This window comes from Oratosquilla oratoria, chromosome 16 (assembly GCF_046742065.1).
Source record: "Oratosquilla oratoria isolate Oo_2021 chromosome 16, ASM4674206v1, whole genome shotgun sequence".
Lineage (NCBI taxonomy): Eukaryota > Metazoa > Arthropoda > Malacostraca > Stomatopoda > Squillidae > Oratosquilla > Oratosquilla oratoria.
The window spans coordinates 52,557,264-52,584,790 of record NC_134792.1 but is presented as its reverse complement, the minus strand read 5'-3'; the positions used below and the strand labels follow the sequence as shown (position 1 = coordinate 52,584,790).

General features: G+C 40.4%; 1 protein-coding gene across 11 annotated transcripts; it reads left to right on the top strand.

Annotated features, from left to right (window-relative positions):
* Positions 1–8,831: 8,831 nt before the first annotated feature.
* ubl (Ubiquitin-like protein 5) lies at positions 8,832–26,934 on the top strand. 11 transcript variants are annotated; one of them, XM_076199802.1, is made up of 3 exons: positions 9,393–9,512; positions 16,187–16,314; positions 26,571–26,934. In XM_076199802.1, exon 3 carries the CDS (start codon positions 26,579–26,581, stop codon positions 26,798–26,800), a length of 222 nt encoding a protein of 73 aa, XP_076055917.1. In that variant the 5' UTR covers positions 9,393–9,512; positions 16,187–16,314; positions 26,571–26,578; the 3' UTR covers positions 26,801–26,934. The 11 variants fall into 11 exon arrangements, with proteins under 11 accessions (XP_076055914.1, XP_076055917.1, XP_076055922.1 ...); XM_076199807.1 differs by having other exon boundaries at positions 9,394–9,512; positions 16,187–16,289; XM_076199806.1 differs by having other exon boundaries at positions 9,405–9,532; positions 16,187–16,289.
* The last annotated feature ends 593 nt before the right edge of the window (positions 26,935–27,527 follow it).

Genomic DNA, 27,527 nt, shown 5'->3' with positions numbered 1-27,527 from the left:
TTGTTGATGGTGGTTGTAAGTGGTGGTTGTAAGTCGTTGTGATAAGTCGTTTTGGTAAGTCGTGATAAAGTGGTGGTTGCAGTTAGTGGGTGTAAGTAGTGGTTGTAAGTCATGGTTGTAGGACGCGCATAGCGTCGTTGTAAAGGTTGGTTGTAAGTAATGGTTGGATTTGGTGATTGTAAGTCAAGTAATTGGTGGTTGCAAGTGGTGGTTGTAATTCGTGGTCGTAAGTCGTAGTTGTAAATCCTGGTTATAAGTCGTGGTGTTAAGTAGTGATAAGTCTTGCCTGTAACTCGCGTAAGTGGTTCTTTTACGTGGTGGTTGTAAGTCGTGGTTGGCAGTCACGTAAGTGGTTGTGTGTGGTGGTTGTAAATTGTTGTTGTAAATTGTGGTTGTAAGTCATGGTTTGAAGTCGTGTTTGTAAGTGGTGCTTGTAAGTGGTGGTTGATTGTGATTATAAGTCGCATAAGTGGTTGTTGTAGGTGGCGGTTGTAAATGGCGGTTGTAAGTGGTGGTTGTAAGTGGCGGTTTTAAGTCGTGATTGTAAGTGGTGGTTGCTATTGGTGGTCGTGAGTGGTTTCAAGTAGGTGTAAATCGTGGTTGTAAGTCTTGCTTGTAAGTCGTGCTTGTAAATCGTTGTTTTAAGTGGGTGTTGTAAGTGGTAGTTTTAAGTAGTGGTTGTAAGTCGTTCTTGTAAGTCCTGGTTGTAAGACGCGTAAGTGATGGTTGTAGGTGGTGGTTGTAAGTGTATCCTTTTCATAAGGCGGCTTCATAAAGAATATTCACAATGTTTCCATTTTCTTTATTGGTTCACAATTTCTTCCATGGTTCTACACTAAGTCAATCACCTCCTAGTTCTATATTACAATTGCACTCGATTATTCCATTGGTACGTATCATCGGACCGACTCCTCTCCGAGCTCTGTGCATTCCCTTAAGAAGGCCGGAAACTAGTTTATGAGGTGCCACGCTCGTATAAACTTAAGAGTTTATGCGAGCGAGATTTAGTTCGTCACTTCTTATTATATTTTACATTTATATTATATAATTTAGTCTAACAGCTAGACTATATATATATCCAGGGGAGGTTCGTCAGTATACGTAATAATGTGTTTATTACTGTGTGGTTACTTGTGTGATCGCGTGTGTTCGTGTGTGTGTGTGCATGTCGTGGCGGTGGCAGGAACTGGTGTAGTCAGCAGAATGAACAGGATGTCTTTGGCGCCTTATTGTCGGCCGGCTGGTGTTTGGTGGTAGTCTGGTGAGTGTGTGAGGGAGTGAGTGGGTTATATGACTGGGCGATACTACTCGTCATGTATATGAGGCGTATACATAAGTGGTTGTTGGAAGTCGTGGTTTAAATTCGCGCAAATCGTCGTTGTAGGTGGTGGTTGTAAGTGGTGGTTGTGATAAGTCCTAGCTGTAAGTCGTGGTTGCAAGTCGTTGTTGTAAGTCGTGGTTGCAAGTCGTGGTTGTTATGTAGTGGTTGTAAGTGGTGGTTCTAAGTCATGGTTGCTAGTGGTGGTTGTAAATCGTGGTTGTAAGTCAGTGGTAAGTCGTTGTGATAATTCGTGGTTGTAAGTGGTGGCTGTAAGTCTTTGTGATAATTCGTGGTCGTAAGTCGTAGTTGTAAGTGGTGGTTGAAGGTGGTGGTTGTAAGTTGTGGTTGTAAGTGGTGATTGTAAGTGGTGGTTGTACATGGTGGTTGTAAGTCGTGGTTTTATTTCGCGCAAATCATTGTTGTAGGTGGTGGTTGTAAGTGGTGCTTGTAAGTGCTGGTTGTAAGTCGTGGTTGTAGGACGTGTAAGTGGTGTTTGTAAGTGGTGGTTGTAAGTCGGAAGTCGCGTAAATAGTGGTTGTAGGTGGTGGTTAAGTGGTGGTTGTAATTGGTTTTAAGTCGCGTAAATCGTGGTTGTAAGAGGTGGTTACAAATGGTGATTGCATGTGGTGGTTGTAAGTGGTGGCTCTAAGTCGTGGTTGTAATTGAAGGTTGTAAGTGGTATTTGTAATTGGTGGTTGTAAGTGATGGTTGTAAGTCGTGGTTGAAAGTTGTGGTTGTATGTGGTGTATATACGCGGTGGTTGTAACAAATGGTTGTAAGTGGTGGTTATAAGTGGTGGTTGTAAGTCATGGTTTGGAAGTCGTGGTTGTAAGTGATGGTTATAAGTGGTGCTTGTATGTCGAGATTGTATGTGATGGTTTTAATTGGTGGTTGTAAGTGGAGGTTCTCAGTCGTGTTGTAAGTCATGGTTGTAAGTGGCATGTGAGTGGTGGTTGTAAGCCATGGTTGTAATTAGTCGTTGTAATGTTTGTAAGTCGTAGTTGTAGGTCGGGGTTGTAATTCGTCGTTGTTAGTCGTGGTTGTAAGTTGTGGTTGTAAATAATTGTTAAAATCCGTGGTTGTAAGTGGTGGATGTAAGTCGTGGTTGTAAGTCGTTGTAGAAAATCTTGGTTGTAAGTAGTGGAGGTAGGTGGTGGTTTAGGTGGTCGTTGTAAGTGGTTGTTGTAATTGGTGTTTGTAATTGATGGTTGTAAGTCGTGGTTGTAAGCTGTGATTGTAAGTGGTGCTTGTAACTCTTGGCTGTAGGTTGTGGTTAGAAGTCCTGGTTAGAAGTCTTTTTTTAAGTCGTGGTTGTAAGTGGTGGTTGTATATGGTGGTTGTAAGTCGTTGTTGTAAGTCGTGGTTGTAAGTGGTGCTTATAAGTTGTAGTCAGTGGTGTTATTTGGTGGTCGTATGTCGTTATAAATGGTGGTTGTAAGTGGTGGCTGTAAGTGATGGCTGTATGTGGTGGTTGTAAGTTTTGGTTGTAATTGGTGGTTGTAATTCATGGTTGTAAGTCGTTGTTGTAAATTGTGTTTGTAAGTCGTGGTTTTAAGTCGTGGTGGCAAGTGATGGATGTAAGTGGTGGTTGTAAGTCGTGGGTGTAAATCGTAGTTTAAGTCGTGGTTGTATGTCGTAGATGTAAGTTGTGGTTGACACTGTTGGTTGTAACTAGCACTCACAACCACAACCTATAACTTACAACTTGCAACTACAACTTACAACCACCAGTTCCAACCACGACTTACACCCACCACTTACAATCTAGACTTACAAATAAGAATTACAACCACAAAATACTCCAATATAATCTTACAACTACCTGTTACAACCACCACCTAAAACTACCACTTACTACCATCACTTAATACCAGGATTTACAACTATTTACAACCACAAAATACACCACTTACAACCACAACTTACAACCATGAGTTACACCACTTATAAGCTCTACTTACAACCACCAATTATAACCACATACATCCACCACTTACTACTACGACCTACAACCACCACTTACAACAGCGTTCAACCACAACTTACACCAAACACCACTTACAAACACGACTTACAACCACCACTTAACAACACTTACAACCACGACTTATAACTGAGGTTTACAACCACGACCTACAACCACAATTTACAACCACTTACAACTAGCACTCATAACCACGACCTACAACATCTTACAACCATAAATTACAACAACCACTTACAACGACTTACAAATACCAACTTCAACCACATTTACAACCACCACTTACAACCACTACTTATAAACGCCACTTACAACTACGACTTATTACCACGACTAACAACTACCACATACAACCACGACCTACAGCCACCACTTACAACCACGAATTACAACCAAAACTTATTGTAAGTCGTGGATGTTAGTGGTGGTTGTAAGTGGTGGTTGTGGGTTTGATTGTAAGTGGTGATTTAAGTGGTGGTTGTAAGTTGTGGTTGTTAGTCGTGGTTCTAAGTCGTGGTTTTAAGTGGAGTGGTTAATGTAAGTCGTGCAATCTAACCTAACCTAAGTCGTGGTTGCGAGTGGTTGTTGAAAGTGGTGGTTGCAAGTGGTGGTTGTAAGTTGCGGTTGTAAGTGGTGGTTGTAAGTGGTAGTTTCAAGTGGTTTCAAGTCGTGGTTGTAAGTCGTGTAACCTAACATAAACTAACTTTAGGCGTGGTTTAAGTGGTTGTTGTAAGTGGTGTTTGTAAATCGTGGTTGTGAGTAGTGGTTGTAATTCGTGATATGTAACCTAACCTAAGTCGTGGTTGCAAGTGGTGGTTGTAGGTATAGGTTGTAAGTCGTGGTTGTAAGTGGTGGCTTCGGGTGGTTTCAAGTCGTGGTTGTAAGTGGTGGTTGCAAGTGGTGCTAAGTGTTGCTTGTAAGCCGTGGTGGTTCTTAGTGGTGGTTGGAAGTGGCTTCCAACCACGACTTACATCCAACACTTACAACCACCATTTATAACCACTTGAAAATAACCCTTACAAACACCATTTACGCGACTTACAACCACCAATTACAACCACCACCTACAACTGCCACTTTCAACCACCATCTACAACCACGACTTACAAACACGACATAGACCCACCACTTGGAACCATCACATACAACCACCACTTACAACCACTCCCAACAATCATCACTTACAACAACGACTAGCAAGAACTACTTACAAGAATTACTTACAACCACCACTTGCAACCACTTCTTACAACCAAGATTTATAAACACTACTTATAACCACGACTTAAAACCACGACCTACAACCACCAATTACAACCACCACGTAGAACCATCACTTACAACCACCAGTTACAACCCTCACTTACAACCACTACTTATAACCACGACTTACGACCACGACCTACAACCACCACATAACCATCACTTACAATCACCAGTTACAACCCTCGCAACCACCACTTACTAGCACGACTTATAAGGACGACTGACACCCACAACTTAAAACCCTCAATTACAACGACCTACAACCACGGTTTACTCGATTTACTACAAATTATAACCACCACGTACAAACAACCCTAACAACCAGCATTTACGCGTAATTACAACCACGACTTAGAACCACCACATATAACCACATATTACAACCTCCACTTTCAACTACGACTTACAACCACCACTTAAGCAACTTACAACCACGACCTACAACTATCATTTACAACCACTACATACAACCACTTACATCCACCAATTACAACCCCCCTTTCGCGACTTACAACCACAACCTACAACCACGTATGTGGTGGTTCTAAGTGGTGGTTATAAATCGTGGTTGTAAGTCGTGCTTGTATGTCGTCGTGGTAAATAGAGTAAATCGTGGTTGTATGTGGTGGTTGTAAGTGGTTATTATATGTAGTTGCAAGTCGAGTAAATCGAGGTTGCCAGTCGTTGTTGTAAATGGTGATTGTAAGTGGTGTTTATAAGCGGTGGTTGTAAGTGGTTATTATATGTAGTTGTAAGTCGAATAAATCAAGGTTGTAAGTGGTGATTGTAAGTGGTTATAAGTGGTGGTTCTAAGTCGTGGTTGTAAGTGGTGGTTGTAAGTGGAGTTTGTATTTTTGTGGTTGTAGGTGGCGGTCGTAAGTCGTGCTCGTAAGTTGTGGTTATAGGTGGTGGTTGTAAGTCCCGTGAATCTTAGTTGTATGTGGTAAGCTGTGGCTTTAAGTGGTGGTTGTAAATGGTTTTAAGTGGTGGTTGTAGCTCGTGGTTGTAAGTCGTGGTTATAATGTTTTTTGTAACTGGTAGTTGGAAGTCGCGTAAATTGATGTTGTAAGTTGTGGTTGTAAGTGGTGGTTGTATGTGGTGGTTGTAAGTGGTGGTTGTGAGTCGTGGATATAAGTCGTGGTCGTAAGTTGTGGTTATAGGTGGTGGTTGTAAGTCGCGTAAATCTTAGTTGTAAGTGGTAGTTGTAAGTAATTGTGATATATCGTGGTTATAAGTAGTGGTTGTAATTGGTGGTTGTACGTGGTGGTTAAAAGGTGTGGTTCTAAGACGCGTAAGTGGTTGCTGTAACTCGTGGTTGTAAGTCGTGGCTGAATGTAATTGTTGTAACTCGTAGTTGTAAGTGGCGGTGTTAGAGGTTGTATGCTGTGGTTGTAAGTGGTGGTTGTAGGTGATGGTTGTAAGTCGCGTAAACCGTGAATGTAGGTGTTGTTTGTATGTGATTGTTGTAAGTTGTGTCCGTAAGTTCTAGTTGTAAGTGGTTGTTGTAAGTCGTCGTTGTAAATGGTGGTTGTAAAACGCCTAAATCGTGGTTGTAACTTGTGGTTGTAAGTGGTGATTGTAAGTCACGTAAATCGTGGTTGTAAGTGGTAACTGTAAGTGGTGGTTGTAAATTTTGGTTGTAAGTTGTGGTTGTAAGTGGTGGTTGTAAGTCGTCGTTGTATGTTGAGGTCGTAAGTTGTAGTTGTAAATGGTGGTTGTAAGCTGTGGTTTTAACACGTAGTTGTAGGTCGTGATTATAAGTGGCGGTTGTAAGTGGTGGTTGTAAGTCACGTTAATCTTGTTTGTAAGTGATAAGTCGTGGTTGTAAGTGGCATTTTAAAGTGGTGGTTATAAGTTGTGGTTGTAAGTAGAGGTTTTAAGTCGTAGTTGTAAGTGGTGGTTGTAAGTGGCGGTTGTAAGTCGTAGATGTAAGTAGTCTTCGTAAGTCGTGGTTGTAGGTGGTGGTTGTAAGTCGCATAAATCGTGGTTCTAAGTGTTGGTTGTAAGTCGTGATTATAAGTGGTGATTGGAAGTGGTGGTTGTAAGTTGTGGTTGTGAGTGGTGGTTGTAAGTCATGGTTGTAAGTCGAGTAAGTGGTGTTTGCAAGTGGTGGTTGTAAGTGTTGGTTGTAAGCCACGTAAATCGTGGGTATAAGTGGTGGTTGTAAGTCGCGTACAACGTGGTTGTAAGTGATGGTCATAAATCATTGTTGTAAGTTGTGTTTGTAAATAGTGGTTCTAAATCGTGGTTGTAAGTCGCTTAAGTGGTTGTATTTTACGGTTCTAAGTCGTGATAAGTCATTGTGATCAGCCGTGGTTAAGCCGTGGTTGCAAGTGGTGGTTTTAAGTGGCGGTTGTATGTGGTGGTTGTAGTTGGTGTTTGCAGGTCGTGGTCATAAGTCGTGTTTGTAAGTCATGGTTTTCAGTCGTGGTTGTAATAAGTGGTTGTAAGTGGTGGTTGTAAGTCGTGGTTATAAGTCGCGTAAATCGTCGTTGTAAGTGATGGTTGGAAGTAGTGGTTGTATTTGGTGTTTTTAAGTCGTGGTTTTAAGTCGAGTAAGTGGTGCTTGTAAGTCGTTGTTGTAAGTAATTCGTGATTGCAAGTCCTGGTGGTGTTAAGTCGTGAAAAGTCGTGGCCATAAGTCGGAGTTATAAGCGGTGGTTGTAGGTTGTGGTTGTATGTGGTGGTTGTAAGTTGTGATTGTAAGTCGCGTAAGTGGTTGTTTTCAAGGTGGTTATAAGTTGTGGTTGTCAGTTGTTTAAGTGCTCGTTGTATGTTGCGGTTGTAAATTGTTAAGTTGTGATAATTCGTGGTTGTAAATCGTGGTTGCAAGCGGTGCTTGAAGGTGGTGGTTGTATGTTGATGTAATGGGACCTTTCGCAGTGAGGAAATTGATACCAGACACCGCCAGATTTTGTCATTCTTGCCGGAAAATAAATACTTTTTGGGGCAAATTTTATAAGCTTACAGAGGTGTATCGTTGTACATTATTGTGTCTGAAATTTAAGTCAATTAATTTCATGATTGCAAACGGCATATAGCCTCTATTTATAATCACAGATGATATTCGTAAAACAGCCTATAATTGTATCAAGCCAAGCAATTTGTCATTTCTACCGACTTCAATGGACGTATACTGATATATACTTTCATTTGAATGCACCAAGCAATAGGCAAATCCATGTAATGTATCGAAAATATAATTTTGCATCGAAGACTCAATTTCTTCGATACGATAAACTTTGTCTTTCTCTTATTTTTTCTTGAATCTGACGTGCAGTTTGCCACGGCACACGTAAAATTAGTCATATTTGTTTGAAAATAGCTCCCAGCAGATCTTAGAGGTTATTCTTTACAAAAATGTCGTTAACTTCGTACGTCCGCCACCACTGTTGTTATTCTTTATCTCACTGATTATCTTCATATACAGGACGTGACAGTGACATCCATTATTTTTCAACACTCTCAGATAAAATGCACAAACCGAAATCAACATCCTCTTATTTTTACTGCTCATAGTTACTTCAGTAAAAATAATTACCTATTTTTAGTTTTACCTTATAATAAATTAACAAATCCTTATCACACACCAGTAAAAACTATAACATTAAGAGTCATGTTTTTAATTTTAGATACATTTATGCAGCAATTTATGGCGTATCTTTTTTTAAATATCGGTTTCCAAATTAGCTAAGTCACCCCTTTGCCTCGTGAAATCCAAGACAATTGAAAATTCTAGCGCTAATAGGAATCTACGAGCCTGACTGCGAAAGGTCCCATTGCTGTAAACATCAATTATATATAAAGATGTGTATAAACCGATCATTTCTTTACCGTGACTTTAACTCCCTATCGAGTCTTGATTAAAACTCAAAATTCTTATCTTATGAACAAACCGGAGAAATATAATATTTGTTGATGGAGGTGAGGAATTTGTTTGTCGCTGGTGCCTGTGTGGAGCAGGAGTCTGCAAGACTACCAACTGTACCGAGCTGCATGGGTGTAATTTCTTATTGGGATATAATATAGAAGAGATGTAATTACTTCACAGTCTACATATACTAAATTTCTTTACTGGGCAAATTAAATAGTTCGAGGGGACAGACAGGCTAAATCGCGTGGAACTGCATACGCTAAGGCATACTGAGCCAAGTCGCAAGATTTCATACCTTCTCCATGTAGGACGAGTCTATGCCTAAATTACGTTATTTCTCGTGTAATTTAACATAATTTTCGTAACAGTATATTTACACCTCCAGTGCTAATACAAAGAAGGAATTACAATACGCAGAGAGAACTTAGAAACATATGTCAGAATAAGTCATGGTGAAGAAGGCATTCGGAGAGGTGAAATATGTACACATGGTTTAGCCGCTGTCCTGGTAATCGACAAACAAGTAGGACAATTGTTCACAACTGGTATTTTGCCATTTAAAAAGCTTAGAATTTTCTTTACATGCATAACTACCTAATTTGTACATACATTGAAGGAGGTTTACATTTATCCCCTTACTAGATTTGATCAAACAACATGTTACATTAGGTAAAAATTCTCTCTGTGATGTTGCTGCTATATGTAATGACTAGTGATCCCAGTCAACTGGGTGGTTAAAATTGCTCATGTGAATGAATATAATGCTAGATTGGTTTCCCTCTCTAACATATTTTATTTTGAGTGTTTTAGCAGGTTGGCCAACATAAAACTAATTACATGATTTCGAAGGAATTTTGTACACACGCTCCTTATCACAACAAATGAGATTATTTATAAATAATTATCTCAGTATTTTTATTGCTAAAATTACATTAGTATTAAAATTACTTCAAATCTCTATTTGTAGGAAAATTCGAGCTCCAGTCACAAATGAACATTTTGTGGTAGTCCTTATGTTGTTGTCGGAAGAACTACAAGGCGCTGGACGGCAGTGTTGCTGGAGCAAAGTATAATAAATTAGTGTTAGGTACTTGTAAATCAATTAGAATATTTCTGTATAGTAGTTATCTATACGTGTGTGTATGCATATTTACCTAATTGTAGTTAATTAGTAGGGAGGGATGTACTTGTAACTTCAACTTGGGATTTGGTCTCTTACTGGCTACTCGTTAAAAAAACAAAAGACTTAAAAGTATTTACCCAATTGTAATGTAGCGCATATAATATAGGGAAGGAGCCACGGTTGGTAGGCCCTATCTCCTGCTCTCCAGCTGATCATATAATATAGCTTCAAATTGTACAGTTACAACTTGGTCTATATCCATAACTTCAAATTAACATGTTGTTTAGATTTGAATTCATGTATTGTTCCAGCTTGGGCTATGTCACATAAGCTAAAGCTATTACATGATAGCATCTGTATGGAAAATCTTTCCTAAATTTGTTCTCATGAGTGTCCTCCTAACTCAAATCAAGAGTGGTGGGTGTAAAATGCTGATGATTCTGCCGATGAATTTGATGATCTCAAACACTATTTTCATTCTTTTCTCATTTTTTTATTTTCCAGTATTTTAAAATTAAATGTAAGAATTATATTCCTTAAAATCTTACCTTACCAATGGTATCAAATGTTTTGAAAAAGTCCCAGGTTGAGGTGGGAGTTTTTTATGAAATATACGATCAAAGGTTGGTAGTGTTATTTCAGTGAACACAACTTACTGAGATGTGGGATTTAAAAAAACTTGATATCTTTGGAAAGATAATATAAAGAATAATATGCTAAAATTTCACAACAAAATCTTAAAAACTATAGAAATTATATCAAAAATACTTTAGGAAAAAAGATCAGCAAAGTCCAAAATGGATGTTTAAAATGTGCAAAAATGGCTTCGAATATTTCATCAAAAACACCCACCTCAACATGGGACTTTTTCAAAACATTTGATATCATTGGAAAGGTAAGGTTTCAAAGAACAATATATTAAAATTTCATTTTAAAATACTGAAAAATAGTGTTTGAGATCAGCAAATTCATCAGGAGAATGATCAGCATTTTACACCCATCTAATCAAGAGTGCTTCTCTGTCAATGTATTCTATTCCCTTGAGCAACCTGAATACTGTTACCATATCCTCATTAATCTTTCAGAGTTAGCAGATTCCTATCATGGTTTATGTGCCAGGCTGGGAACCAGTTTGGTGTCTACTGTTTGTATTCTCTCAATCTTACTTAAATCTTTTATTGGGCCCTCTTTCGTCTGTGTGTGCATATGATAGTTTTGGATGGGTCAGGGTTTCTGAGTTTTTTCATCATCTTTTTATCCATATAGAGTGTTTGCACCTTGCACTGATGTCACAGAAAACTGGAAGTCCTAGATATTCTGCCATGTTGGCAGTACTAGGATTTGACAGACAATTGTAAACAGTGCAGAGTGTACACATTAATTGTGTTGTGGGTCTTTCATGACCCTTTTTCTTTGTGGTAAATGATGCCTGAAAAAAAAGAGGGGAAAAACATGTAGAAGCTGCATGTTTTGGTTATTTCAAACTATGTGTTCTTTTCATTATTTGCATTATGTGTTCTTTCCATTACCTGTATTTCATGTATATCGACTCATTGCCAAGTAAACTTAGGGATTATTTCATGGTGTGCATTGAGTTTTGCTGCATAATGCAGAATTGTAATTTGCATTTTAGCCATGAAAACTAATCAACATTACAATAGAGAATGACAAAACTTTTTCATGATAGGTAGTGTTTTTTTGTTTTGTTTTTTTAAGTGTATGCATGTATGCAGTATAGCATTAGAAAATTAAATATTAATATTGTAAATTCTAATACATCAATGTAATAAATATTTTTCTTGGTGGAAATTAGTATTGGAAAACGTTGGTAAAACCCGTACAGAAATGAATGAATTCCCTTTGACTCCTTTAGATGCCATCTTTGTTTTGATAGATTTGGAGGTCAGAGACAATGGTGATGACCCTAACCTTTGGAATTGCAGGTTATGTTAGGTTAGATTGGGTTGGTAGGTTAGGTTAGATTGGGTTGGTAGGTTAGGTTAGAATAGATGAATTTGTCATACTTTAATTTCTTTGGCCTCAGCCTCTACCAAAACAAAGATGGCATCTCAAGCAACTGAAGTGGCTATGTTTGTTTATTTATAGCTTTTAACAACTTTTTTTTATTGATTTCCGCCAAAAATGACATATGACATTGATGTATTATAATTTACAAAAATATTTAATTTTCTATTGCTGTATCACATAGGTTTACACTTCAAATAATTTACCTTTTTTATAGATAAATCATGTGGTGAAAGTGAATACCTTTAGTTTTAGTAGTTAATTGAACTAGAAGTGGGGTTACTGAATGTATTAGTGCTTCATATGCTTCCAGGAAAGAATTCCAATAATGTACAGGTAACTTGATTTATATTACCTCAGCTAGAATTACCCATAACTTTTGGAGGTATTCTTTGTTCCCAATTTATAGTAGTTTGTAGTGTGTGTGTATATAGATTTGGTTCAGTTCTGCAAACACATTTTTCACATCTTTTTTGCATTAAGATCTATTTTTTCTATGGAATGTTTACATTTGATTTTACATTAGATTAGATTAGGAGCTATTGGACAGTGCAAGTTTCATGTTAAAATCTGTGCTTGCATCATTGTGGAATTTTACTGGTAAATGTTCTCACCAAATTTTATGTTTTAGTCTTTGTTTTGCATCCTCTTAAGTGTAGGGAGGTCTCCAGTGTTTCTATCTTTATGGAGAATATTTTGTCAATGCTTAGGAGTGTTTCAGGTTTGTTCGGTTAGTTAATAGGGTGTGGAATGCGAATGTGTCATTAGGTTAGGTGCACAAGGCAGTCATATTTTGGAAGTACCGGTAGGAACCAGGAGAAGAGTAGGAAGAGTTTTGAATGTACATGTTCTTAGGGGAGAGAGTTGGGGAACCTCAGATTATTTTTAGTGGGAAGGTAAGTTGAGAGTGGAGGATAGAAGGAGAAAGAGGAAAAGGACAGAAGGCAGGGAGATGCTTAGAATAAACTGCTTAAATAAGAAAGAAAAGAAGGATTACAAGAAAAAGCTAAGAGAAGAATTGGAATGAGTGAGGGATGGGGATATTTCAAGGTGGGAGTCACAAGGTGTGCAAAGATGGTGTGTGGAACAAAGAGAACAGGAGAAAATAGAAGGAAGGGGGGAAGAAGCAAAATAAGTTGTAGAAGAGAAGAAACAAGCATTCACAAATTGGTTGCAAAATAGATGAGAGGTACATACATACATATACCAAGGCTTTTTCCCCCTTACAAGGGAGGTAGCCAAAAAGGAAAAGGCATAAAATCATTCCCACCCATTCCATCCCTGAATACACTCCACACCCCTCCACCCTCCCTCTCATCTTCGCACCTCCTGGATGACGGGTCATCCCTGCACCTTGTCCACTGCCCTGGGTCAGAAGCAGTGTCGCAAGACACAGCACATCCACAGCAAGGCTGCTTCATTAAATCGGCGACCCCCCCCCTCTGTCCCCCCATGCATAAAGGTGAAGACGGGGAGAAATCCCTTCGGGCTGCATCAAAATTTGCTCACACATACTACCTCACCTCATGCATCACAACATCATCCATATACAACCATTCTCCATTCATCCCTGTCTTCTGTCCTCTCTTGTCCTTCCTCAACAGACATTCCCCTCTTCCCCAAAGCTCCCTTCACCCCATCCATCCACCTCATCCTAGGACGTCCCCTCATGTTCACTCCCTCCACATCTGCCTTCCATACCTCTTTTACTAGTCTTTCTTCACTCATTCTTTCCATGTGTCCAAACCATCCTAATACTCTTTCATCAACCCTATCTCCCAACTCCCTTTCCACCCCTGTTCTCCTCCTCACCTCCTCATTTCTCACTCTATCTAGCCTAGTAACCCCATCATACTTCTCAGACACCTCATCTCAAACACATTCAAACTCCTTCTCTCTTCCTCTCTTATGTTCCATGTTTCTCCCCCATACAGTGCTGTTTGCACAATCACTCCTTCGTATAGTCTCCTCTTAGCATCCATTCCCAAATGTCTATTCCTCATTACACTTTTTAATCCACCAAGGCATTTACTCGCTTCTCTCAATCTACATTCTACCTCCACCTTCACTCCACCTTTTCCTGCCACATTTGCACCCAAGTATCTAAAACTATCCACTTCCTCCAGTCACTCTCCCTTAATGCTCACTTCCAGACTACTGCCACTTTCACCCCTTGTACATCTCATTACCTTACTTTTACCCACATTTATCTTCAGCTTTCTTCTATCACACACTCTCCCAAACTCTGTCACCAACTTCCTCAATCCCTCCTCCGATCCTGCCACAAGCGCAGTGTCGTCCGCAAACAACAGCTGGCTCACCTCCCACCCTTCTCCATTTTCTTTAACCATCTCCAATCCCTGACCCACTACCCTTGCATTTACCTCTCGCACTACCCCATCCATGTATAAGTTGAACAGCCAGAGTGACATAACGCATCCTTGATAAAGTCCCATCTTTACCGCGAACCACTCACTCTCTCCATTTCTAATCCTGACACAAGCTCTACTACTCTCATAAAAACTCTTGACAGCTCCCAGAAGCTTTCCTCCTATCCCGTATATCTGCAAAACCTCCCACAGTGCCTTTCTGTCTACCCTGTTGTAAGCCTTTTCCAGGTCCATAAAGGCCCCAAAAAACATCCTTCCCCTTTCCTATAGCTTTCTCACATATCTGTCTTACCACAAAAATCTGATCTACACAACCTCTACCCATCCTAAATCCACACTATTCCTCACCAATTACTCCCTCTGTTCCTCTCCTAATCCTCTCAATCAAGATCCTCCCATAAGCTTCCCAACTACACTTAACCACTTCCATATGGTGACGCCTATGTAGGCGTCATGAGGAGCAAGTGGGTACGTTGGCGTCTTGATTATATTTATTGTAGTCGTACCTACGTAACCTCCATTCTCTCTATGGTTATCAAAATTCACGGGTGAAAGAGAACGAACGATTGAACACTGACTTTATTTTTTATAATGTGATTATTATGGCGCAACATTGCACGTCGGGCAGCTAATGCTGCCCGACGTGCAATGTGCCCCGGAGTGAAGAGGTTAACAAGCTAATCCCTCTGAAATTAATACATTCACACTTGTCCCCTTTTCCCTTGTAAAGTGGAACTATACAGGCACTCCTCCAGTCCTCCGGCACTCTACCCTCTCCCCAGCAAACATTAAGTAACCTCACCAGCCAGTCCACCATCACTGTACCTCCTTTTTAAGACATTCTGCATGACATCCATCCAGACCAGGTGCCTTACCTGCTTTCCTCATCTTAACTGCCTTCACTTCATCCTTCCTTATTTCTCCTCCATTTTCCTCACTCATCATGGTCATTTTCTTAGCATTTCCCACTGCAGCTGTCTTTCCCTGCCTGTCCTCCTTCACATTTAGCAACTCCCTATAATATTCTGCCCATCTTCCCCTTACTGCCTTCTCTTCCATTATCATCTCTCCTGCACCTTTTACCTTTTCTTCTCTACTTGGTTCGCCTCCTCTTCCTCTCTTAATTTCTTTCCAAAGCATCTTTTTATTACTTTCAAAATTTTCTGTCATACTCTTACCCCATTTCACATCTGCTCTCCTCTTTGCCTCCTTTACCTTTTGCTTTACTTCTCTTTTCTTTTCTTTGTACCTCTCATATGACTCCCTCATCCTATTTTGTAACCAATCTGTGAAAGCTCGCTTCTTCTCTTCTACAACCTTCTTTGTTTCCTCATCTCACCATTCACTACCCTTTCTTCTATTTCCTCCTGTCCTTCTTGTTCCACACACCATCCTTGCACACTTTGTGACTCCCTCCTTGAACCATCCCCATTCCTCCTCCACACCTACCTCTACTCTATCCTTCACTCCCTCCCACTCCTCCCTCAGCTTCTTCTTGTACTCCTCCTTTTCCTTTTCATTTAAAGAGTTCACTCTAAGCACCTCCCTACCTTTTGTCCCTTTCCTCTTCCTCTGTCTATCCTCCACTCTCAACTTACCCTCCACCAAAAAATGATCTGATATTCCCCCACCCTCTCCCCTTAGCACATGTACAGCCTTAACTCTTCCTATCATAATCCTATTTACCAGTACATAATCCATCAACACTCTATCTACCACCCTTCCCTCCACCACCCTCTCCCATGTGTATTTATGCTTGACTTTCTTCCAAAACACTGTATTTGCTATCATCAACTCTCTTTCTAGACACATTTCCACCATCAATTCTCCACTATGATTCTTTCCTGGCACTCCACATTTCCCAACCACTCCATCAATTGGATCATTTCCTACCCTAGCATTAAGGTCTCCCAGTACTATTACATTGATATTTCTCCCTAAATCCTCTATGCACTCATTTAAACCTATCCAAAAAGCCTCCCTTTCTTCTATGCTCTTCTCACTGCCAGGCCCATATGCACTTACAAAAACCCACATCTCCTTTCCCAGTTTCACCTTCATCCACATTATCCTTGAGGAAACTTCCTTCCACTCCACTACACATTTACCTATCTCTTCACTTACTAGTATAGCCACCCCTTCCCTCCCTTGCCCTCTCTTCACTCCTGATTACCTCCCACTTACACTCGCCCTTCCCTTTCAGTTTAGTTTCACTCAAAGCCAACACACCCATCTTTAGATGAGAGGTACAAAGAAAAAAGAAGAGGAGTGAAGCATAAGATAAAGGAGAGCAGTTGTGAAATAGGGTAAAAGTATAACAAATTTTTCAAGGTAATAAAAAGATGTTTTGGAAGGAAATCTGTTATATTCTAAGGGATAAGTGTGGGGGTATTGTGTTTTAAGTATTTACCTAGTTGTATTTTACGGGAAGGGGAGCTATGCTCATGGTGTCCCACCTTTGTATCTCGCAGTGTCTAGTTTTTAAACTCATGAATGTTTTTTGCGCACACTATTTTTTCATCCAGTTTGTTCCAAGTGTCCACCACTCTATGTGGAAAACTGTTTTTCTTCAGATCTCTTATATAATTATGTTTTTTTATTTTCTTACCATGTCCTCTTGTGTTTCTTTTGTCCCAGTTTAACAAGTCCTCTTTATCAAGTATTTCTGTGCCCTTCATGATTCTGTAGATGGTCAGTAGGTAACCTCTCTTCTTTGCTCCAGAGTCGGTAACTCCAGTTTAGCCAATCTCTCCTCATATGACAAGTTTGCAAGTGCAGGGGCCATTTTTGTTGCTGCTCTCTGGATTCTTTCTACATACATATACCAAGGCTTTTTCCCCCTTACTAGGGAGGTAGCCAAAAAGGAAAAGGCATAAGATCATTCCCACCCATTCCATCCCCAAAAACACTCCACACCCCCTCCACCCTCCCTCCCATCTTAGCACCTCCTAGATGACGGGTCATCCCTGCACCCTGTCCACTGCCCTGGGTCAGAAGCAGTGTCGCAAGACACAGCACATCCACAGCAAGGCCACTTCATTAAATCGGCGACCCCCCCCTCTCCGTCCCCCCATATAAAGGAGAGGACGGGGAGAAATCCCTTCGGGCTGCGTCAAACTTTTGCTCACACACACTACCTCACCCCCCATCCCCCCGTACATTCCACCTCATGCATCACAACATCTTCCATATACAACCATTCTCCATTCACCCCTGTCTTCTGTCCTCTCCCGTCCTTCCTCAACAGACATTCCCCTCTTCCCCAAAGCTCCCTTCACCCCATCCATCCATCTCATCCTAGGACGTCCCCTCATGTTCACTCCCTCCACATCTGCTTTCCATACCTCCTTTACTAGTCTTTCTTCACTCATTCTTTCTATTTTCTTTATATTCTTTTTGGTACTGGGTGACCACAATGTCGCCGCATATTCTAGTCTAGGCCTTATCAGTGTGACCAATATCTTTTGTAATCATTTCTTTATCCAAATATGTAAATGCCACTTTTATTGATCTTAGCAAGTTATAGGATTCTCTGACAATTTTGTTTATCATAGGACAAGTCATTTGAGATAATTACACCCAAATCTTTTTCGGATCCCACTTTCCTTAGTTCCAATTTTATATTGTCCTTAGTTCCAATTTTATATTGTCCTTAGTTCCAATTTTATATTGTCCTTAGTTCCAATTTTATATTGTCCTGATATTCTATTTTTGCTTTTTCCAAACTCCATTATGCTACACTTCTTAATATTGAAGTCCACTTCCCATTTCTGATTCCAGTTCCATACCTTATTCAGGCCTTCCTGTAGTGATTCACAATCCTTTTCATTTTTTACGTTCCTTAGCAATTTAGCAAACATTGTTGGAGCCAATACAGATCCTTGTGGAACTCCACTGTTCACCTCTTTCCAACTTGAATATTGTTCATTGAGCACTACTCTCATCTTTCTACCAATCAGGAAGTCCTCTATCCATTTTAGTAGGTTCCCTTGTATCCCTCCTGTATGTTCCAGTTTTTTTAATAATTTTTTTGTGTGGTACCTTGTCAAAAGCTTTTTGTAAATCCAGGAAGGCACAATCAGCCCATCCTTTCCTTTCTTGTACTATGTCTATTAATCTTGAGTAAAAACATATTAAGTTTGTTGTACATGATCTTCCTTGTCTGAACCCAAATTGTCTTGGGTTTATTATATTATTTTCTTCCAGGTGTTTTACCCATCTATTCTTGATGAGACTGGTCTATAGTTAGTTGGTTCTTCCTTGTTTCCTCCTTTACATATTGGTACAATGTTAGCATTTTTCCAGTCTTTTGGTATTTTTCCTTCTTTAAGTGAACAACTTATTATGTTATATATATTGTCCATTAGTTCTTCACATTCTTTTAGAATCCAATTTGCAATTCCGTCTGGGCCATGTGATTTCCTGACGTCAAGGTTTTGTGCTATTATCTCGCTCATGGGGGGAGATCACATTTCACTTCCCTTGTCCCAATGTTGTGCTTTCTTTCTAGTGGAAACAGACTTGAAGTGATTATTCATGACTTCGGCCATTTCTAATTCTTCTGTGTATTCTATATTTCCTTGGCGTAGTTTCACCATTTCCTGTTTATTTTTTAGTTTACCGTTCACATATCGATAGAATAGCTTGGGTTGCTCTTTGGATTTATCTATAATGTCCTTTTTAGGGCATTTTTACATACTTATTTCTATAGTTTATATATACTTGCCATTTTCCTTTTTTTTTTTTTTTTCTTTTCTTTTTTTTAATCTTTGCATTTACTGTATCTATAATGTCCTTGTCATGGCACTTTTATGTACTAATTTCTATAGTTTATATATGCTTGCCATTTTCCTTCTTTTTTTTTTTTTTTTTTCTCCATCTTTTCCAAGCTCTATCCCTTCTATATTTTGCCTCTGCATCTTTTGTTGAACCAGAATTTAATGTACACTCCAGCTTCTGTCTTGGTACGTGCCTATTCACCCTTTATTGTAATTATTCATCAAGATATCCCATTTCTCTTCCACTTTTGTCTCTTCCATGTAAAAAATTTCCCAATTTGCATTCTGAAGGAATTTCTTTAGTTTTCCAAAGTCTGTTTTGCTGTACATCAATCTTCCTTTCCTATACTTTTCATTTCTCTCCATATTTCTTTCTTTACTTCAGTCTCAATGAGTATATGGTCACTCTTTCCAATTGGTGTCTTATATTGGATTTTATCCACAATTTCAGGTTCTGTTGTAAATATTAAATTGTCTCAATGGCTCCTCGTTATTTCTGTATCTGGTGTTTTCACTGACCCACTGAGTCATTGTATATTCCATGGTCATATCTAGTAATATTTTACCCCACAAGTCTTCTCCACCTTTTATTGTCATGTCCTCCCAACAAATTTCTCTGCAATTAAAGTCCCCCATAATTACCAGGTTACCTCCACCCATTAGTATCTCGTTTAATGAATGCCTTGTATCTTCTAGCATTTTCATATGCTTGTTCTCTCTTTCCAAGCATTTGTTTTTGGGGGTACATAAGTCACCACAAACTTTCTACTTTTCATGTCCTTGTCCTCGACTTTTATCATGTGTCATGTTGTTTGTTAAGGCCTTGGATTTCTGGTGCAAAGTTTGGGTTGTGTGATTTTCTCTTTCTTGTCTGTATTTTGTATAGTTATATTGAAGGTGTACACAGCAGTGTCTCTGCCTGTGATTTGTATACTGTTCTTTGTCTCAAGGTGTTGTTCTCTCTCTTCAGTAAAAGTTTCCCAGTTTACTCTTTTGTAATTGATGTATGTGTGCCTGTGGCCAATTGAGGTGTATCACTGACACACAATCAATCCAAATCCAAACAGGTAACAAATCCACAATGACAATAGTTAACATGTTTATCCCCCCCACCCTCATCATCCCCAACAGTTCTAAACATGTTTAGGACTAACTTCAACCAATTTGTCACCATCCCCAACCTTATCCTAGGTGGGGACTTCAACACCAAGTCATTGGGCTGGTATGTTAACAACAGTGATATGAACAGAGGGTATCTGCAGAAATAACTGGACTTGCTGATCATCATGAACAGCACCCTCTACACCCCCTCCTCACCTGACATAACTTTCTTTTCCCCCTGACTAACCCCAACAACTTCATGGAAAGTGGTCAGAGCCCTCAGATCCAACCACTTTCCAATCATCATCACCACCAAAGCACAACAAATCCCAGTTGGCCACAGACACATGTACACTAGTTACATGAGAGCAAAATGGGAAGCTTTCACTGAAGAGACAGAACAACAATTTGAGACAAAGAACAATACACCAATCACAGACATATATGCTGCTCTGCACACCTCCAATACAACTATACACAATGCAGACAAACATATCCCCAGAGGTAACAGAAAATCACATAACTCAAAATTTACACCAGAAATCCACACTTAAACACAATACCCCCACACCTATCCCTTAGAATTATAATAGAACAGATACAAACATTTAACACTGAGATAAACTAAAAATGCATGAAAAAAATTGGCAAACAATTGTCAGCACAATTATGAAACAAACACCGAAATACTGTGCAAGCATTACAGTATCCAACAGTAATATGTTCTCACACAGCAATAACAATAACAGTCAACTTACCCTCAGACTACAAACAAACATTCATTCATTTAGCACCCTGATGACCAAGATGTCATTCAGTGTAAGAACAACTTCCCCACACACCCAGACTATACACCATAGACAGCCAGATGAAGCGCATAATCCATAATCTCAAACACTCCTCTGCCTGTGGCCCTGACAACATAATTAACATCCACCTAAAACACCTTGGACCACATGGCATACATGCACTCACCAACACTGCAAACTACATGTGATCGTATTGTACCATTATGTATATCATAGTTACATACTGCATTGTAGCATCATACAGTTGTTGCTGTGCATTATACTTGTGATTTGTTCAATTGTGTTTTTCCATTGCATAATTGTCAGAGATTTTGTTGTATATTGATTTTGTTGTCATTGTATTATTTAGTTACAATTCTTTGTGCCTTTTGTACTTTTGTAAGGAGAACCAAGTGAATTGTGTATGTTTCCCGTGCATTTGTTATTGTGGTGCTTTCCTAACTTAAACTAACCTAACCCTTCACATGCAGCATGCTACTCAAACTACACCACAGAAAGCATCCACACAGAAACACATTCACACCCTGACAACTAAACAAACCCTTTTAGAAGACCACTACACTCAGTACTCCAACAATTACCCCAAAGAGAAGATTGTATGAAGGAGTGATTGTGCTGATGGCACTGTATGGAGCAGAAACATGGAGTATAAGGGAGGAAGAGAGGAGGATTTTGAATGTGTTTGAGGTGAGGTACCTGAGAAGTATGATAGGGGTTACTAGGCTGGATAGAGTGAGAAATGAGGGGGTGGAAAGGGAGTTGGGAGATAGGGTTCATGAGAGTATTGGGATGGTTTGGACATGTGGAAAGAATGAGTGAAGAAATATAAGTAAAAGAGGTGTGGAAGGTAGAGGTAGAGGGAGTGAACATGAGGGGGTAACCTAGGATGAGGTTGTTGTTGTTGTCGTTCCCTAGACTGTCTGTCCGAGCAGTCCCGTCTCCCCAAGGAAGGCCACAGCCGAAACTGGGTTTTCCCACAAATCCTTTATAGAGTGTATGTTGTGTTGTTTGCGTGCATGATTGTGTATAATGCAGTCTTCCATTATGTGTTGTATGGTATGGGGTGAAGTGTTACATCCTGGGCAGCTGTTCACAACACGGTCGTCCAGCCTCTTCTGGTAGCTTAGAAGTGCTGGGTGGTGACCGCATCGCAGTCTGGCCAAGTGGACTCTGTCCTTTCGTGGGAGAGAGGATTCAGAAGGGTGGATATCAGGGGGTCTGGCATGCAGCAGTGTGTTGTCTCTCAGTGTGTTAATGGAGCGGTGAGTGATATGATTATGAATATGTTTCCGGAGGCTGGTATTTGGTGGTTGTGGAGGAAGAGAAGAGAGTATCTGTGCGTAATAAAGGTCTTTGGGTGTAGTTTTAATGTTTCCTGGTGTGTGTGGGTGTTCTGCTATGTAGTGTAGCGGGTGTGATGTGTTTGTGGTGGCTGCAGCAAGTGTTTGTGTGCCTCTCATGTCGAGGTGGTCCTTGACTTTGAGGACTTTTGTTTCATGGTGTAAATGGTCTGTAGGTGTTGTATTTGTGCAGCCTGTAATTGTTTTTAGGGCTTTGTTTTGTATGATTTGAAGGGTGTTGTGGTGTGTCTCACTGAGATTAGGAGCCCATGCAGGACTCACATAATTCATCACTGAGCGTATGCATTGTTTGTATATTGTTATATTAGTTTCTTTGTTTTGTCCAAATGTTGTTCCAGTGATTGACTTAAGTGCGTTAAGTCTAGGTGTGCATTTGTTTTTTATGTTTGTGAGGTGTTGTTTGAAAGACATGGATGTATCGTATGTTACACCAAGAATTTTCGGTGTGTTTGTGTGTGGTATTAGAGTGTTGTTGATGTAGAGATGAGGTATGTATTTGTGTTCTTTTGTCCAGTTGGTGAGAAGTGTTGCTGTAGATTTGGTTGGAGCTATTTTGAGTCTGTTTGTGATGAACCATGTGTTGAGTGTGTCAAGGTAAGGCTGGATTATTTCTGCAGCTTTGTCTGTGTTACGATGTGTGCATGTGATTGTTATGTCATCTGCGTAGGAAGAGATTTGTATTTCTGAGGTGTCTGGTGTGGGTAAGTCATGCATGTATAGATTAAATAATGTGGGGGATAGAACTGAGCCCTGTGGTACTCCGTTCTTAATGTTTCTGATGTGCGATGATTGGCCATTATATGACACATGAGCATTCCTGCCTGCCAGATAATTGGCCAGCCATCTTTTGGTGTTATTGTGCATGTCTGTGTTATATATTTTATTTGTTAGGTTGTGGCGGGGGATAGCATCAAAAGCTTTACTAATGTCCAATGTTATAAGAAGTGTTCTGTGGTGGGGCCTATCTGAATTGATGCCATCTAAAATTCTTCGTGTGAGGTTTGTCAGAAGAGTGTTTGTGGAGTGTAGTGGCCTAAAACCGTGTTGTGAGTCAGCAAGGGGAATATATGGTGTGACAAGTTTAAGTATTAGGCGTTCAATGACTTTAGAGGGGGTGTAGAGAAGTGTGATTGGGCGGTGCGATGTTGGGATTGTTGGGTCTTTGTTCGGTTTTGGAATGGTGATTATTTTACCATGCTTCCAGATGTCGGGTATAGTGTTGTGTGAATAGCTGTAGTTTGCAATGTTTGTGAGTGCGTGTATACCTTGTGGTCCAATGTGTTTTAGGTGGATGTTGCTTATGTTATCAGGGCCACAGGCAGATGAGTGCTTGAGATTATGCATTATGAGTTTTGTCTGACTGTCTATGAAGGGTGTATAGTCTGAGTCTGTGGGGAAGTCTTTCTTACGTCGAATGGTGCGTCGGTCGTCAGAGTGAGATGTAAGATGGCTCGTCTGTGCAAAATGACGTATGAGTGCGTTTGCTTGTTGTCTGTTTGAGGGTAGATTATCTGTTGTTGTGATTATTGCTGCGTGAGAGCGTGTAGTGTTAGTGTTGGATAGTGTGATGCTGTTGAGTGTTTTGTACAATTTGCTGGTGTTTGTTTTGTGATCAAGTGTATTGATAAAGTTTTGCCAATTTTGTGTTTTTTGTTCATGTATTTTATTGGCAATCACAGTGTTTAGTGTTTGTATTTGGTCTGCTATGTTTTGAGGGATAGGTGTGGGGGTATCGTGTTTAAGTGTGTCACGTTGTCTGATGAGGCCTTGGATTTCTGGTGTGAAGTTGGGGTTGTGTGATTTTCTGTTGCCTCTAGGGATGTATCTCTTGTCTGCATTTTGTATGATTGTATTAAAAGTGTGCACAGCATTGTTTATGTTTGTGATTGGTGTACTGTTAAGTGTTTCAAAATGTTGTTCTGTCTCTTCAATAAAGGCTTCCCAGTTAGCTCTCTTGTAATTGGTGTAAGTGTGTCTGTGGCCAGCTGGGGTGCATCTTGTTTTGGTGGTGATGATGATTGGAAGGTGGTCAGAGCCAAGGGCTCCGACCACTCTCCATGATGTTGTTGGGGTTAGGCAGGGGGAGCAAAAGGTGATATCAGGAGAGGAGGGAGTGTAGAGGGCTTGGTATGGGATATGTGTATGATTATGCGTGTTGTTCATGATAGTCAATGAGTCGAATTGAGTCTGTATATCAAGCCCTCTGTCTGTGTCAGGGTTGTCGACATACCAGGCAGACGACTTGGCGTTGAAGTCACCACCCATGATCAGGTTGGGGATTGAGGTTAGTTGGCTAAGTTGAGGTCTGAAGGTGTTTGGAACTGTGGGGGATGATTGGGGGGGAATGTACATGTTAACTATTGTCAGTGTTGAATTGTTGCCTGTGCAGATACGAATGGATTGGGTTTCTGTTGTGTTATCTGTGGTAGGGAGGAGAATTTTGGTTGTGGCACTTGTGTCCACAAAACAGATGGAGTGGTGGATCAGGGTGATGAGTCCACCGCCATTGCCGTCAGTCCGGTCTTGTCTGATGGTGGTGTAATTATGAAATGATGGTGTTTTGTGCGAGTGTCTTAGTTTTGTTTCTTGTAAAATCGCAATGTGTATGTTGTGTTGTTTAAGAAAGTGTTCAAGTTCATGTTTTTTAGTGTTAATACCGTCAATGTTGTGTTGTAATATGTTGATGTTGTGTGTTTTGTATGTGTTGTATGTTGCCGTTTGGGGTTGAGGTTGGGGTGGTAGTGGGGAAGGTGTAGGATCTGGGTCAGAGGGGGAGAAAGGAGAGATCGGGGACAAAGGAAGGGGAGTACTAATCGGGGGTAAGGGCAAAGGGAAATTGGGAGTGGGTAAGGGTGTTGGCTGTGGTTGGGGAGGTGGGAGTGGGGTTACTGGAGGGCAGGTAGAACATGTCCAAGTGTTTGTGTATTGGTTTGTGTCAGCAAGTGTTGTACAAGTGAGGTGGGCCCAGTTTTTGCACATATTGCACTGAACTGAGCCCTTTGTCTGTCTGCTCGAAGTAATGGGTTTAGAGCATGTTGGGCATGTGTATTTTGTGGTGGGCCCAGGATTGCTCTCTACATCTCCGGCTAAAAGTAGAAGAAGAGGGGTGATCGCCAGAAAATCACCCCTCAGTGCAGAAAAAACGTAACATTGTATGTTGGAAAAAAGGATTGTGGTACTCCCCCAGGTAGGCGTAGCTCCTCCTTGGGGATCGGTGCCATCTGCGTAGAGCTGATGGCCAGGGGTGGTTGCTGCTGATTGGCCCCCAACTCTTGGGGTTGGGGGGTGGTCCCACGACGTAGACATAGAGGTGGATGGATGGGGTAAAAGGGGCATTGGGAAAGAGGGGAATGTCTGTTGAGGAAGGATGGGAGAGGACAGAAGATAGAGTGAATGGAGAATGGTTGTGTATGTATGATGCTGTGATGCATTAGGTGGAGTGGGTGGGGGATGGGGTGAGGGAGTATGTGTGAAAGATGAATTGACACAGCCTGAAAGGATTTCTCCCCGTCTTCTCCTTTATTGCATGAAGGGATGGAGAGGGGTGGAGGTCACCAATTCAATGAAGCGGCCTTGCTGTGGATGTGCTGTGTCTTGCGACACTGCTTCTAATCCAGGGCAGTGGGCGAGATGCAGGGATGACCTGTCATCTAGGAGTAGGAAGTGCCAAGATAAGAGGGAGGGAGGGGGTGGATGGGAGTGGAGTATGTTGGGGATGGAATGGGAGCAATTTTTATGCCTTTGTTTTTTTGCTACCTCCCTTGTATGTTTTTTTTTGCTACCTCCCTTGTAAAGGGGAAAAAGCCTTTGATATATGTAAGACTGTACCAACATAGAGTAGGCCTGGCCACAGATTCCAACTGCCCCAGATGCAACCACCACACAAAACACCTCATACTACAATGCCCCACACTAACAATATGCAGACAACAATATAATATCTCCCATCTAAATGACTAATGGTCTTGCCCTGGGACTGTTGTCGGTTTTCCAGAGGCTGCAAGTCTTCTGGAAGAAAGAATAGTTGTAACAAATTAATCAATGAATTGTATATAATTTTTATTCCTTCGTAATTGAAAGTTTATTACTGGAATAGCAAAGTGGAGACTGAGCAGGTGGTGGATAATTTGACTTTGCATATCGAAATACTCCCAAAATCTGAACATCCTGTGGTCCTGTTAGTTTGGATATGGGAGGGGGGTTGCCATATAATGAAGCAGGGAAGGTAAATCTGCTCTGGTTGTAGGCCTTACTAGGAAGGAAGAGCTGTAACTTGCTGGATTGCCTCTGACCCAAGCAGTGTTGTCAGGGACAGGGATGGCCCTTAAATGTTAAGATAGGAGAGTGAATTAACTAGTTTTTTAATGAATGATTGGTGTATAGTGGATTCATGTTTTGATTCTGCCAACTCTCCCTAATAAGTGAAAAAAATGTCTGATGCTATGTATATGTGTGTATATATATATACAGTATATATATATATATATATGTACAGTATATATATGTATATTTATGTATTTAATTATATCTCTTTGCAGAAGCAGCAATGCTGGAGGTAACCTGCAATGACCGATTGGGGAAGAAGGTGCGTGTCAAGTGCAATCCAGATGACACAATTGGAGACCTCAAAAAACTTGTGGCTGCACAGACTGGCACCCGATGGGACAAGATTGTGCTGAAGAAATGGTACACTATTTTCAAAGACCATATTACTCTTGGTGATTATGAAATTCATGATGGAATGAATCTCGAATTATACTATCAGTAATTGCTCCTTGCTGGTCATAATTCTACATTATCACTAAATTAGTAATTTCTAACACTAGAATAGTGTAATTTAGTAGTTTCTAACACATTAGTGTTAGCTACTGTAAGAATATTTCATAATAAATGTTGAAGATGTTCCTTGTTTTATTTATAAGACTGATTTTAAAGGAATGTGGGAGTTATTGTAAGATTGTTTGATTATATATTTATTAAATGTTTTGGGAGTGCTGTATGATATTCCTGCAAGTGGCAGCACTACTGATTTGAGGAAGACAGAATCCAGTGAAGAAGGATCAGAAGCCTGGTCGTGGAAGAAAAATGGGTGTTTCAAAGAGGAAGTGACAAAGTGTGCAAAGATGGGAGGTGGGGGAAGGAGTGTGGGAGGGAACAGAAGGAATTGTAGTGAGAGGTGTGATGAAGTGAAGGGAGTGGTAGAAGACAAGTGTGTAGACTGGTTGCACGGTAAAACTAGGAGGCATGAGAAGTAGAAGAAGAGAGAAGCAAAACATGAGGGAGACAAAAGGGAGAGCAGATATAAAGTAGGATAGGAGTTTGACAGAATTTGAAAATAAAGATGTTTTGGAAAGAAGTGAATGTGGAAAAGGTGCAGATGGTAATGGAAGTGAATGCAGTAATGGGAAGATGGGTAGAGTATTTCAGTGTTATTGAATGTGGAGGAAGTTAGGAAAGGGTTGATTGTGGCAATAGGAGGAAGGAAAATGATGGGA

What these genes read in the sequence shown, in the direction of transcription:
- ubl (XM_076199799.1), top strand. Translation starts at nt 8,926, where the DNA reads ATGTACACATGGTTTAGCCGCTGTCCTGGTAATCGACAAACAA. An exon ending in TCCTGGTAATCGACAAACAA is followed by an intron (nt 8,969 to 26,570) that starts GTAGGACAATTG and finishes ATCTCTTTGCAG; the next exon opens with AAGCAGCAATGCTGGAGGTA.